This window comes from Rhinolophus hipposideros, assembly GCF_964194185.1.
Source record: "Rhinolophus hipposideros genome assembly, chromosome: 1".
Classification (NCBI taxonomy): domain Eukaryota; kingdom Metazoa; phylum Chordata; class Mammalia; order Chiroptera; family Rhinolophidae; genus Rhinolophus; species Rhinolophus hipposideros.
The window spans coordinates 94,531,901-94,547,088 of NC_138047.1; the positions used below are offsets into that span (position 1 = coordinate 94,531,901).

The 15,188-nt window shown below is 46.2% G+C and overlaps 1 protein-coding gene across 6 annotated transcripts in view; it reads left to right on the forward strand.

Annotated features, from left to right (window-relative positions):
• Positions 1–14,842, forward strand: part of CCDC149 (coiled-coil domain containing 149) — a 101,182-nt gene extending 86,340 nt beyond the window's left edge. For 5 of the 6 annotated variants that reach the window (XM_081062381.1, XM_081062380.1, XM_081062376.1 and 2 more), the window contains 2 exons: positions 3,048–3,164; positions 12,201–14,842. In XM_081062381.1, coding sequence (XP_080918507.1) covers positions 3,048–3,164; positions 12,201–12,634 — 551 coding nt within the window. In that variant the 3' untranslated portion in view covers positions 12,635–14,842. The remainder of the gene's footprint in view (positions 1–3,047; positions 3,165–12,200) is intronic. The other variant, XM_081062377.1, reaches the window with a different exon arrangement.
• Positions 14,843–15,188: the final 346 nt, after the last annotated feature.

Below are 15,188 nucleotides of genomic sequence, written 5' to 3' on the forward strand. Positions count from 1 at the left end.
TCTTTGACTCTCTTCTCCAGCCCTCCTCCCTCTCTGCAACAGTACATAGTGCTTGATGTTGTTTGTAGAGTTGGGGCAAACGTGTGATCTGGCTGGGAAGTAGACACATTTAACAAATATCCCCGCCTGCATGGAGAAATCATCTGGATAGCAAAGCAGCTTCCACACTGTTTAACCAGTGCCAAAGAGGTGGAAAAGCTATGGGGCACTGTCAAGGAAGCCAGAGAGCAGGCCGATGGACCACACCCCTCAGGAAGGAATAACCCTCCACCTTCTCCAGCCCCTACCTGTCAGCCTCATTCTCCCAGCCCTTTGCTGGCCTCTGTAGGGAGAATCGTGCTTGGGGAGCTCTGAAGGGAGGTGTCCTGGATGCGCTCCTGCTCTAAAGAGAAAGCCAGAAAAAAAAAAAATTCTGGCAAGAGCAGAGCCTGGCTCTTTGGGCTTTTTATTTTAATTTTCTCTCTTCTCCACGCTAAGCACCAGCCTGAGGAGGAAAATGTGTGTGTTGAAAGTACTTGATACATTTTGAAGAAGGGGCTGAAGGGTGTTGTTATAAGGAATCAGGAGGGCTTCCAGAAAGCCAAACACCAGTTGAATGGAAAGGCCTGTGTGACCTTCTATAACACATGAGTTGTGGTTTGACTCTGGGTTATGGAACCCCCTTACCCCACTCTTCATCTTCCAGTCCTGTAAGCCAAAGTGAAACTATGAAACAGCAGACCATCAGATTAGAGCTCAATGTAAGTCAATATAGATGGAATCTGGACTAAGTGAGAAACAATAGAATGGGGAGCCTTCTACAAAAGATCTTTGAATCCTTCAAATATTTTGCAAGAATAACCAAATCTTGGCATTTTGCCTTGAGATTAGGAAATGATCTCTCCGGGCAGGCATTTCAGGAGGTATTTATTTTTGCCCCAATCCTCACTTTGATTGGACATGGATGAGTGGTGGCTTCTATTTCCCTTCACTGCATGCTTGTTGCCCAGCTTCTTGGAGAGGTTTGATGTTGCTGGTCCCAGCATTTTTGAAGAGGCATGGTAAAATGATAATGCCCTGTGGCTGGAGAGAGGCATCAGACATTCCGCCCTGGAGAAGTCCTCAGGACAGGCAGGGCTGAGGATCTCAGCCAGCTGCCAACTCTGCCCATAATTCTGATGCTGTGGCCATCAAGGCCATGGGTCTTGGAAGGCTAATTGGGACACAGAGGGGCAGAATATGTCTCTTACTGAGTCCCCTTAAGGCTAGAGAGCTGCCAGCCTTTTCGCTAGAGAACAATGGGTCAAGAAATGCAGTCCTATCCCAGACTTGAGGACAGTAACCGTTGCCTTGGTGAAGAGAAACAGAAGAAGTCCACCCGGAGGTATCTGCTACGGGTTCTCAGAAGCCATTAAGCCCTCAAGGTATTTCCATATTGAGTCTCCGCAACCGAAGGGAGACCTGGCTGCGTTGATATCATTGTGTGAGTCTCTTAACAATATCCCAATGATGGTCTTTGGGAAACCTCTCCGGACTGTAGCCCTGAAGATTTCTAGATTTTTTTCCACATGAGACAATAATGGCATGCTGGTGGAGAACTTCAGTGTCAGCTCCTTTCAGATTTCTATTGTTCTGGAATGACCCTCAGATAGCAGAGAAACCAGAGTGCTATGGCTGCAGATAACATCTTCTGTCTGCCAAAGGCAGCAGCAAGCACCCTTGCCCTGCAAGACGTCAGCATTCCCAGAATGCATCAGCCATTTATTCAGACATTTATCAGATATTTATTAAGCACGTGTGCAAACTCTCTACTACAGCCTTGGAAATCAAGTCAAAAAGATATGGCCAATGGGAAGACAGTGTTACAAACAAATTGAGGAAGCGTCCAAGGTTCACCTGGTTCTCCAAAGGAGTGGGCAGATGTCATCACACAAATACCACTCTGTGCTCTGTTGACACTGAAACTTGGGTCAGAGAACTCGAGAGCCTTAGCCTTGAGCCCCAGAGACATTTAGCGACTTGGCTTTAGAACAAGTTTTGCATAGAGTCAGACGGCTAAGTCTGGAGCAGAGGCTGAGTCGTGGCCCGTGGGGCTTGTGGGTTTTGCACAGTGATTCCCACCAAGAGAGTCCCAAGGCCGCACGGAACCAAGTTTGGGATCCAGTCCTGCCTGTTAGGCTTTCCTAACTGCCGTGGCAGCATCCCTTTACGTCCACGTGTTTTGTGTCTGTGTGTCTGCGTGCATGAGGCTCAAGTCCCCAAGCCATGCTTCCCTGCTCCTCACCTCCATAACTCACCATGACCTTACAACTAGGGTTATAATGGAATTTCCTCATGGCCTCCAACTTTCTCAGTCCAGTTAGGGAGTTAGGTAAAAGAGTGTGGTTGGTCTGGGACTCTATGTTCTAAGGGAAAGCTTAGCTGTGATAATTTGGGGGACCTGATACTACCTGACTTATGACAGAGTTATTCAATCTTAATGACCAAATTGAATTAAATTAGATGTGGTATATATGGCAGTGTTACGGAAGTTGCCTTCTAAATCAATAATTTCAACATGACATTTATGGAGTGCTGACTAAAGGCCTAAGTGCTTTCCCTGGATCAGTTCATCAAAACCACCCAGTGAGATGGTTGCTGTCATTTGTCCTCATGTTACAGATGAGGGCTGTGAGGCTCAGGGAAGTTAAATGACTTACCCGAAGTCACCCAGCTAACAAGTTCAGAACACAGACACTGTGGTGTGGCTCCAAAGCCTGCACTCCTAGGCACTCTGTTGTTGTTATTATTGTTATTGTCTCACCCCTATGAGTGTCAGGCTTCCCCTTAATAGTGGCATTGGAGAGCAGCCATGTCCTTAGCAGACTCTCAGGTCATACACAGCTGGCCTGGACCTCACTCTCCTGTTCTCCCACTACAGAAAGGGCCTGCTGGCCATTTCCCTTCCACAGTGTTACCTCCGACTGAAAAAGGTGCTTTGTTGACTGAACAGCCAGTCCATTGTGTGGGGTAGGTAGCCACAACTCCATGGAGGACCTAACACGTCCATTTTCCCTTCTCCACGACAGGGGGCAAGGACACCATACTCTTCAGCGACCCCACTCTCCCCACTGTACAGAGGTCGCGATCCCCACTGCTGAAGTTCGTTGAGCAGCCCACTGAGGGCAAAGCAAACCCCAAGGATGGTAAGCACACCTCGATTTCTCCATCTTTACCTGGCGTGTGCTTGGCACAGAGGAGGGGCTCACTGGACAGCAGTCCCTTCCCCTTCTCACAGCTTCTGTGGCCCTGTTGGGTCATGCCTCGTGTTTCTTACGTGGGTTCATCTTTGTTTGGAACTTCTGGCAGAAGAACCATGGCCCCTGCGTGCCCTGCACGGTGGCTCAGAGGTTGAGTGAGGGCTCAGTTGGTGAACAACTTGGGTTCATTTTCCAGCCCCACATCGTAATGGCTGTGAGAACTTCAGCTAGTAAATTCAGCCTCAGTTTCCTTATTGATAAGTGATGGTGCCAACCTCAGGGAAATCTTGGCACATTGCATGGCACATGGTAAGTGGCCTGGGAATCAGTTGCATGGAGAAAAATGCTTCCTCTCTACCAGGCATACTTTCTGGAGGGCAGTGTTCCGAAAGCGATCAAAGGCCCACTTAGGGTGCCAGGTGAACCAACAGGTGTGAGATCCAGATCTCCCCACGTGGCAGTCTTATTTCCCCAACTAAACTATCCTACCCATCTTTCTAAGTTTGGCTTGTCTTCTTCCTCCATCCCCAGTGTGGTTGCCAGCATCCAAAATGGCCCCAAACGATCCCCCACCTCCTGGTATTCATGCCCTTGTGTCGTCTTCTCTTGTGTGTCAGGGTTGGTCTGTGTGACTTACAGAATACAGCAGAAGTGATGGTATGTGACTTCTAAGGCTAGGTCATAAAAGGCATGTGCCATCTGCCTTGCTCTCTCTGTCTTGGATCTCTCACTCTGGAGGAGGCTGGCTGCCATGTCATGAGGATACTCAAGCAGCCCTACATGCTACTCATGTATGGAACTGAGGTTTCCAGTCATCAGCTGTCTGAGGGGACCATCTTGGAAGCAGATTCTCCAGCCCCAGTCAAACCTTCCGATGACAGCAGCCCTGGTCAACATTTTGAATACAACCTCATGAGAGATCATTAGCCAGAACCACCCAGATAAACTGCTCCCAGACTCCTGAGTCTTAAGGGGCTAAGTTTTGAGGTAATTTTTACACAGTGGTAGATAACTATTAATAATACACCCAGCATGCGGGTAATACTGTTCTTTCCTTGAACATCTGCACCTTTCCCTCTTCTCTTGCTCAGAGTCATGCCTTCCACCATTACCTCTATGAAGATATTCTCGAAATATTTCCCCCGTCACGAAGTCCATTTGCAGAGTTGCAGTCCCACATTTCCCAAAGCTAAAATTTTCCCACCTAAATATTTTATGGACTTCTCAAGTATGACCTCACCAACTCTCCCTGCTTCCTTCCTTTTTTGTCACCTTCTCAGCTACCCAGGCTTGAAACCTTAGAGCTATCATTGAACACTGTCAGCTTTCCTTCCCCATCCACATCTGGTCTTTAGCCAAATTCTTTCTTCAGACCTTCTTGTACCTCCATTCCTACCACCTCTGATTTGATTCAAGTTCACTTTACCTCGTTGGAAGGACTTCCATCCTGATTTACCTGCCTCCCAGACTCTCCTTACTTCATTCCCATCTTCATCCTGCTGCTGTAAGAAGAAGCTTCTGGAGCTCTGCTTTCCATCCTATTTGTACCCTGCTCAAAACACTCAAGTGGCTCCCAACTGTCTTCTACTTAAAATCACAATTCCGAGACTTGCCCTAGCCTGCCTTTCTACCCTTATGATTATCTGACATGAAAACTGTGTCTTTATCAAACTGTACTAGGCAGCGGAATCAGTCAGCTGTTACTGTGTAACAAACCACCTCGAAGTTTAAAACTTAAAGCAGACAACTACGTATTATTGTTTATCACGTGTCTTTGGGTCAGATGGGTGGGTCTACTGATCTGATCTGGGCTTGGCGAGGCTCACTCACATCTGGACAACTGTGCTTTGAAGCCTGTGCGAATCACTCATCAGAGTGCATGGAATGGTAAGAATCGAAGGCGGGACAGGTCTGGGATTTCAACAGAAAGGTTCCCCCAGCACAAGCGGTAAGAATTCCTGGAGAGAGCCCCTGACTTGGGTGGGTCACACACTGGCCAGAAGGCAAGGTTGGGTCTCCCCAACCTGCAGCACATGGCTGTTTGCAAGGCTGGCCTGTAACACACTGCGGCCCACGATGCGGTCTGGAACATGTCTTAGCTAGTGGTTATCCCATGCCAGCAGCCAGTGTCCACATGGAGATCCAAAGCCCTCTATCTGCTCTGGGCTTGCTGGGCCCCCAAGTGGGCCCGGGCCTGCAAAACTGAAAAGGAGCATGAGCCTGGCTTGATTTTCACAAGAGCGGCATAGTAATGGCCTGATTCAAAATGATAGCTTCTAAAGTACCATCATTAGCTCCCATTGTTCCAACACCGTCCTTCACCGAGCCCGGGTGGGAATAAGGAAGCATTTATGTAGCTGCTGTCAGTCTGGGGTGGGCTCATCACCACTGCATCTCTGATTAATTCCAACTGAAAGCAGCTCACACTTGGGAGGACAAAGCCCATCAGAGACGAGTTAACAAAAGAAGACAAATGTCCCCTTTGGGCCAATGGGTGGCAGGGGGGAAACACATTTTTAGAGAACTAGCAATCTTTCGTTCAAAGAGCTCCTGTTTCTTCATGTTTTAGAGAAAATATTTGTCTTTCCACGCTGTTTGTGTCATAATGCATTTGTATCAGTCGATTGCCTCATCATTAATATGTGTATGGTTTTTAATAATAAGTATTAATGATACTAATTGTGTTTGCTAAAACAGCACAGAATAATTACTATTATTTATAGTAATATTTTCCTACTCTGGGCTAGTTCAGAAATCTTTTTTTTTTTTTTTTTATGGAAATGGCAATGCTATGTGTCTATTCTCAAAGGGAAAATAAAATTCCTAACGCTTAAGAGTTAACATCCCAGAACTTTGCTCCTCTGGTTACTGCAAGTAACCAGAGGACCTAGTTATAACTCAACAGTTGTGGCATTTTCGGTAATTTTTCTTTGTCTCCTGGTAATGACGTGGGTAGGCATTTTAGATAGCTTTTGGATAAACAAAAGGGGAAAGTGTGTTAGTAAATCCTGCTGTTGACCCATAATCAACCCTGGAGCCTAGCCCCTCTATCTTTATGGTTCTGAGGCTCTTGAAAAGCTAGCCTTTCTCAGAAAAAAATATCCTTGATAGAACTAAACAATAGAATTATAGCCTTGTCCATCCCCTTATTATAGCTGTGTTTGGACCTATAATGATGACAACAGTATTGCTCCGCCCTCCCAATACCCAAAAAGAAAAGCTTAAAAGTTCTCCCTGCTAATCTCAGAGCCTTGCCATTAAAAAATTTTTTTTTTAATTTTAAAAAATTCACATTTGGACATGAGCGGAATGTCACCTAAAGAAATGGCACCAAGCAAAGCACCAGCAACCAAAAGCCCCCAGTGTAATTTAGACCACAGCCTCACTGAGATGTACATTAGGTAGAGATTAACCTGACCCACAATAAGAACACTACAAATGGTCTAGGGGTTAGGTGGTTACTGGTAAGGTTAATTAATTTTTCAGGCACCAGAATATACTATTAAGTGTCCTGGAAGAAGTAATATTATAAGAGTATTTTCCAGAAGGAGTTTTATTCATCTGATACCAGTGAAAACTTTAGCTGCAGAAAAGACCATCATTTACTCCTTTTGAACCAAGCTCCTTGCACTATGCTGGAAACTTGCTCATTTTGACTCAGTGTTTCCCCTGTCCCCTCCACAAGCACTAGAAAAATTTTCATTTGTTAGTATGAAAATTATGTGATGGCTTCTCTGAGCTACTGTAGATGTAGCTAAATGTTTGTGCGAGTTACAAATCTTTTTACTGAAAGTGCCATTTTAAGAACTTATAGAGTAAACGCCTCAATACAACCTAAAACAAATACCATAAATTCAAGGATTGCTTTTATTTATTAAGGCACGGTATTTAAATATATGTACTAACATGTTCATTTATGATTCATGTATATGTCCATAGATAGGAACATTTAATAAGCTATTGATTGAGCCTCCCCTATAGAACATTGGAAAAGTTAAAAAATTAACCAAGTAAGACTTTATACTTCAGGTGGTTTTTATAAGCCAACTCAAATAAGTAACAATTTAAGGGTAAAAAAATAAAAAGTACTAACTGCCCTTGGCGGTCCACACACAGCCTTGTGGGGATTAGGACACTGGGGAGATTACTTCTGGCAGATTTAATCAGATAGGCTTCATGGAGGAGGTGGAAGTAGAGAGAAGACTCTTGAAGTTAGTCATCTGGGTACATAAAAGAATGATGGTCATGGAGGAATCAACCACCTAAGCAAAGGTGTAGAGTGCAGGGCTGGGACGCCATGAAGGTTCCGTGTGGCTGGAGTGTACGGATACTAGGAGAAGAGTTGAGATGTCAGGTAGAAAGGTCATTGGATGTTGGGTCATTGAAGGCATTCAGTGTCAGGCTGAGAGCGTGGGCTTTGTTTCTGAGGTAGTGGCAGACTTTGTAGGTTTTACAGCTGGGGAAGGGCGTGGTCAGTTTGCGTTTCAAGTTTACAGTGCTTCTTGAACTGTAATGGGCACCCACATCACCTGGGATCTTATTTAAAATGCAGACGCTGGACCAGTAGGTCTGGGGTAGGACCCTGCATGTCTAACAAGCTCCCAGATGGTGCCACCACTGCTGGTCCATGGAACCCACTGTGAGTAGCAAAGCTTTAGGCAAGGTCTTTCAACAGGATTAGAGCAGGAGACTAGAAACAAAGAAATGTATTAGGAATTACGTTATCCTAGCTGAACAGATCTGAATAGTTATTATTTCTTTTTCTTTAAATCAAGGCTTGCTTTATTCACTCATTTATACATTATGAATTTCATTGTGAGTACAACTAATGGTCTTCTTTTCAGGTACAATATTTACTGAGATGAGACAGTTCTCAGGAGAGTAATACATTGTTGTCCATGACAACGTAGAGGCTTTAGAAAGTATAATGTAGATTTGGTTGAACTTCTGTCTCGGAGATTTTGTCTATGGATATCGCAAAGGATAAAGAGAGAGAAAATGACTTGTGTTGAAGGTGAGAAACAAATGCATGTCAGGACTGGAGAGGTATGGGCTGTGGACAGCAGGCATAGCCTGCCTGGCAGAATTGAGACCCACTGTTCCTTCCGCAGTGATTCCAGCCTGCCGCCTACCAGAGCTGCAACGTCTACTACCCTTCTTCATCTCAGTAGTTCCATTTCAGTCTTAGCATCCAGCTGATCTCACTAATATTTCATTTCTTCTAGAGTTTCTCAGAGTTGTTCCCGGGGGTTGGCCATTTTTAAGTTTCTTAACACTTTAAACACTATTTTAAGTAACTAAATGCTCAAAAAACACATCCAGTTATTTAACTAAACAGATGCTCAAAACATGTCCTATTCTTATTAAGAAATACTTTCAGGCATTGTATTAAAGTGGATCACATGTATAATAATAGTGTTACATATTGCAGAAATTTTAAGCTGCATTTTAATTCCAACTATTTGGGTGATGTCGATGTTTTAGGTTGTATCTACTTAGATTTATGCACTTTTAAGTACGCAATCTTTCTAAAGTATATCAATAATCCTCAAAAATTCATCTAATAATTATGAACAGTCACCACATACCTATCACCTGCCAGGGTCTGGGTTTATGAAATACCAGGAGTGGTTGCACTTGTTTTCTGAATGCTCACGTGTTCATTGGCTGAGGTGATTGATGGTAAGTCCTATTGGGGAAATATTCCTAAAGCGATTTATATGGAGAGGCTTTAGAAATCTAAGCCATGAATGGGGAGAGTCTGCACTGGGAAAGAAAAGTGGGCAGATGCGGGAAACATTTCTGAGTGTGTTGGCTCAGGCTGCTATAACAAAATGTCATAAATTAAGTGGCTTATACAACAAATATTTATTTCTCACAGTTCTGGAGGCTGGGAAGTCCAAGATCAACATGCTGATACTGACAGATTCAGTGTCTGGTGAGGGTCTTCTTCCTGGCTTGCAGATGACCACCTTTTTGCTGTATCCTCATATCATGGCTGAGAGGCAGAGAGAAACCGAGAGAGAGAGAGAGAGAGAGAGAGAGACAGAGACAGAGACAGAGACAGAGACAGAGACAGAGAGACAGAGAGAGAGAGACAGAGACAGAGAGAGAGAGAAAGTTGCGTGTCTTATTTTGTTAAACTAGTAATGCAAGCACATGTTTAAAAATTTAAACAGCACAAAAAAAGATATAAAATTAAATTTAAAGCCTTTCTCTACCCTGCTCCTGCCTTGACCCTCAGTCTGCTCCCCGGAGGCAACCTACAATTTTTGGTGTGTACCAGCAGGAAAAATTTTGTAGCTCATCAAGCATATCCAGAATCCCCTGTGGAAGATGAGATTCTGTCCAGGTTTCTGCTATTTAAAGCAATGTTGTAGTGAGCATCTGCCACGTAAGTCTTGAAACATTTGGGCTAATAGCAATAGGTAGGTTCCTCGTAATGGAATTACTGGGTTAAAGGGTAAATGCATTTAGGATTGCCATAAATATTGCCTAAATGCCCTTCCAAAGAGTTTTGCTAATTTTTATTCTCAACTCATACATGGTTGTACCTGTTTCCCCACATGCTCAGTGACACTGAGCTTTATCAAACTTTTAAATTTTTGCCAGTCCAGTAGATGAAAAATTGCATCTCATTGCGATTTAGATTTCTTTAATTTTGAACAGTTATGGATCATTTCATGTGTTTTTCCATCCATTTGTATTTCTTTGTGAATTGCCTGCTTTCGCTCAGTACTTAAATACTTTTTGAAAATTGCGGTGCATTCAAATGAACTCATTCAAACCACAATAACGTGGATCAGCCTCATAAACACAAATCAGTACAGACACAAACCAGCACAGACAGTATGATCTCAGTATATGAAGTTCAAAGATCAGGCAAAATTCATCTTTCATGTCTAAAGTAGGAAAGTGGTCACCACTGGCAGAAGAGAAGTGACTTGGGAAAGGGACTAGTCTGGGGGCCTAGACTGGATGTTTGTAGGGGGCAGTGGTGGTAGTATTTTATTTCTTGTCCTGGCCACTGGTTACAAGATATGTTCATGTTGGGAAAATTCACGGAGCTCTAGACTTAGGATTTGTGCATTTCCGTGTATGTTATACTTCCATCAGAAAAAATGGAGAAGTGAGGAACTACTTTTCTAAACATTCTTGAATAATTAGAATGGGCCAAGCACTGTGAACGAGTCAGGTGAGGCCTCTGCTTACCTTCTAGAATAAGGTAAACGTGTAAAATGCTGAGCGCCAAGCCTAATAAGAAAAGCACCTAATAAGTGGTATGATTCAGTTTAGAAAGGGCAGAAACCGAGTGGTGCAGGCCCACTGAAAGACAGTGTAGACTGGTCGCAGGACACGTACAGGTGAGAGAACCGTAGAAAATGAGGCGGCACAGCAAAGCGGGAGCAGAGCAGGCAGGACCTTGTGAAGGACCTAAGTGAAAGAAATCGAAATTTCTCCTACAAGTGACAAAGTTCCAGTAAAGGTTTTGAGCAGGAAAATGCATGGTCAGAACAGGTCAACTTCCTTTCTAACCCTCCTACAGTTCGCCCTCAGCGCCCCCCCCCCAAGTTCCAGCTGTCAGCCCCGAAGCACACCTGCAAGCCCCATGGTAGTGGGGTTTCTCTCTGATTCTATGGTGGAGGGGGGGACAGGAAGTGCTCCTGTGTCCCTGACCCCTGGAGGCCTCCACCCAAGCTGAAATTAGCCTGTGAGCCTCTTCCACATATTCCATCACTCTGTGTCCTGAGGGCTAAGAAAATCTTGACTCTGGGAACCTCAGAGTCTGATATTGAATGCAGATGTCCAGGTGCTAAACGTCTGCTCACCAAATGCTTCTCAGTCATGCAGAGCCACTCACTGTTGCTTGTTAGGTCTGGAAGGGACATCAGGGAGTCCTGCCCTTTACTCTGTTTCTGAGAAAAGGAGGCCACACATGTCCCCCTGATCACAAAGCAAGGGAGTAGGAAAAGGAGACCTAGACACTGGCTCCCAGGTCTGCATTCTCTCCTGTCCCCTTCTAGTTATAGCTCGAGAATTTCCATTGCATAGAGAAGGGGTTTAGGGACACCAATTTAGTTGGGAGCAGAGGGAGCTTAAAGCTGCTTTTGCATATAGTTTTATTTGAAATTGAGGAAACATCAGTGTGTGTCAAAGAAATGAGGTGCTGGGGCGGCCGGATGGCTCAGTGGGTTAGAGTGCGAGCTCTCAACAACCAGGTTGCCGGTTCAATTCCCGCATGGGATGGTGGGCTGCGCCCCCTGCAACTAAAGACTGAAAACGGCAACTGGACTTGGAGCTGAGCTGCGCCCTCCACAACTAGATTGAAGGACAACGACTTGGAGCTGATGGGCCCTGGAGAAACACACTGTTCCCCAATACTCCCCAATAAAAAATTTTAAAAAAAGAAAAGAAAAAGAAATCCTGGGCCCCTTAAAATCAAATGCAGATTCCCTGGGCCCAGAGATTAGAGAGGGGCCCTAAAAGTTCCTATTTTTTAAAAAATGAGGTGCTGAAGGAGAATGGGGAGAATGGGGGACACTAAATTCCTCCCTATCTGCTGCTTCCGTTTTCCACCCTGAAGGCAAACAGAACCTCTTTTCATTTCTAAAGATCCCCAGGTCTTTGCTGATCTACAGACAGTACAAAACCTTTGTCCTCTGTTTAAATATTTAATGGGCACAAGGAGCCACCGCTGGAGAGAGGGAGGCAGGAGGAAACCAGGGGCCTGGAAAGGGTGGATTCTGAGCCTGGCCCAGGTGCTCCCTTTTCCTCCCTTAATGACACAGTAATCACAAAAGTACCTGCGGCTTTCTTTTTGAACTTGAGTCCTGTGTTCCCCTTCAGCAAGGGGGGATGGGGGAGGAGGCCCCAACGCATTGCAAGCTCAGAGGCCCGGACAGTGGGCAGGAGGTTGGGAGGAGAGGGAAGCGAGGGCTGACTTCCAGCCAGAGGTTTGATGCTGTCCTCCGTCTGTTCCAGGGGAGGTTCAGACGCAAGAAGGAGATGAAAGTTGTGCCGCTGCCGACGTGTTGACAGCACCAGAGGATGCTGGGAGGCCCGCTGTCAACTCCCCAGCAAATCAGAGCCACGGGAACCAACACAAGCACTTTCATCCTTCATTACCCCAGTTACCTTCTGAGGAAGAAGAAGTAAACAGGCTCGGAAGGGAAATAATGAAACTGACAGAGGAACAGGCAGCTGCAGAACCCGAAGGGGACGGGAGAGAGAGTCCTGTGGTGGGTCACAGGAATGAGATAGGGCTGTCTCGGCTGGGCCTGGCCTCCAAGGGGGAGCTCCCCAAATCTTGCCAAGACTCCTTTGAGTCCAGCCAGCCAGAAGCCAAAGCTTCCATCATGGAAAGTGGCAAGGAGACCCCAGAGGGTGGAGGCCCACAAAGCGCTCTGAAAACATGAAGGGGAAAGGGACCTGGCATGTTGACACGAGGAATGCCCTGGGGACAATAAAGAACTACGATCAGAACAGATCGCAGAAGTCGCTTTCTCCTAAAACACCTCTAAGTCTGCAAGTGAGAAAAGACACAGATCCTGTTGCAAACTGTGAATATTCTGATGAGGCCAGCACAGTTTGATTTATTAAATGCGGGTCCTCAAGCTTCTCAGTGTCATCTCTTTCTGCCGAAGATGCACTGCTGTGAGCATGGCCAGGCACAGAATTGTGTCCGCCATCTGGCTGGTTTTCGGCATCCGTCTTTCTGTCAGCATTTGTTTTATTAGAGAGAAGATGTTATTCTATTAGCGTTTAATGTTGTCGATCAAAATTATGGGAAGAGCTTGAAACGAATGGGATTTTTAATCAGATCTCTGTCTTTGTAACGGTTAGGCGGCGGGAGAGAAAGGTGTAATTGAGCGTAATGGGTCCAGAGGGCCCACCGCTCCACTTCATCATGTCAGGGCCTGCTAGGACCTCCCATCATGGGTGTTCTTGGCATCCTGCCTGCGTGTGGTACTGTCTGTCATGGCACCGACTGGCAGGTGGAAAGGGGCTTAAGCAGGCTCAGAAGGTTGGGCTTCCGGTTTGAAATCCATGGCCCCTGTGGAGACCTGTGTGCTGACTGCTGGAGCTGAGTTTTCCAGCCTGTAATTCTGGAGGATTAATCGACCTGGATTGATGGGGGGATAAGAAGGGAGGAAGGGGACTCCAGGGGTGTTTTGGTTTTTGTTTCTGAGATGAGATGAGGGCCAGAACCTGGAAATGCTGCTTCTCTCATTCAACCTGTGCTGCATATAAGGTTCAATGGCCGTGTGCAGTTGGGGCAAGATATAGCCGCTTAAGGCCAATCCAATTTCCCATACCGCCTGAAACCTTGAACCCTTCACTTCTCCAACAGAATGGTAAGGCTGCGTCCTCTGTGCAGCCAGGAGCAGAGATTTTAAAGACAAGACACAAATAACTTTGTTACAGCCTGGTAAGGGGAACTGTGGAACCAAGTACTAGCTTCAAGGGTAGGAAAGGAGGGAGGGTCAACCCTACCTGGTCCTTTCCTTAGGAATAAAATTAGCTTTTCTCAGCAGCTTCTGGCACCACAGAAAGTTGAAGGCTCATCAAATGACAGAACTTGCTTTGAGCTGAGCTCAGTTCATTTCCCCGAGACACCTGATCCCCGATCCCAACGCTCAGAACACCCCTGAGAACCAGAATCATTCCCTCGAGGGACTCTCCTGCAGGAGAAAGAGAGGCTCCCAAGGTGGGAAGGGTTGAAAATTCATCCTCAACGTCGGCTGTTTATACCGGGCTTGTGAACCCAGGTGTGCAACATGCACATGGGTGGCCAGCTCACCCTCACCTTCCCTGCCACATTGCATCTCCTGGCATCGCTCTGCCAGCCGAGTAGGAGCGCTGGCTCCCGCTGAACGAAGGGGAAGTGCAGACAAGAAGGCTAGTCCTTTACCACAGGCACACTCCAGCGGCTTTCTTGCCACTCTCCTGAGGCCAGTCCCACTGGAGGAATGGGAGCATGCCCGCGTCCTGATGCCCGACCTGCCCCAGTGCCACCTGCCCCTGCCTGCCCGGCCCCAAGGCCCCCTTCCTCCCTCTGTGCTCCAGCCTCTGCCCCCTCGCCAGGTTCATGCCCTCAGCTCCAGGGAGGCCACTTTTGCAGCTGCACAGTGTGCACAGCCCAGCAGCCACAGAAATAACGTTCCTGCTGCACTAGGCCTTAACTGTCTGCACATGTTCAACACTGCTGCATAGGACGCCAGAGCCACCAAAGGAAAACACAGCCAGATTTAATATAGTAATAATAAAAAGAAAACTCTCTCCCCTCAGAAGCTCTGGCTTTGACACACAGTCGGCCAGCTGCACACTTTAGGGCCCGTTCATCACCTCCTGGCAAGCAGGGCTTATAATAAACTCCAACACGTTCTTCCATCATGAACAGGAAAGCTGCCGTGAGCGCCAGAGAGCCTGGGGGCAGGGAGGTGGTTGGGAGCAATAACCTCAACTGTGTGCAGTCGGCCTGGGAGGGTTTTGAGTTATTAGATGGCATTGCAGCCAATGAATTGATTCTGTCACATTCATGCATGTGACACTGTCCCACTTCTGCTATCCCAACCCAACATGGTTCTTCTGGTCCACAGACATTAAAGAGAGTTTCAGCAATCACTTACGGTTTTCTTTTGTCGTGCTAAGCGTCATTGTGAAAAGTGTGCAGCAGTCTCTTCCTTCCTTCACCAGATAGCACTGTGTCAGGTATTCTCAGCTATAATTCACAGTTTAAGAAACTTAAGCAATAGCGAAATGAATCATATTGCAGAACAAGAACTTCAGAAGTAGGGCGTTCCAGCCAGGACTGGTTCATTCAAGAAATCCATGAAGAATCTGGGTTCCCATCTTTCTGCTCTGCCCGCCTCAGTGTTGGCTACTTCCTCAAGCTAACAAGATGGCTGCAGCAGTTCCAGGCATCACCTTCTCACACACGTGTTCAGAGCAGAAGGAAATTTCTCCCCG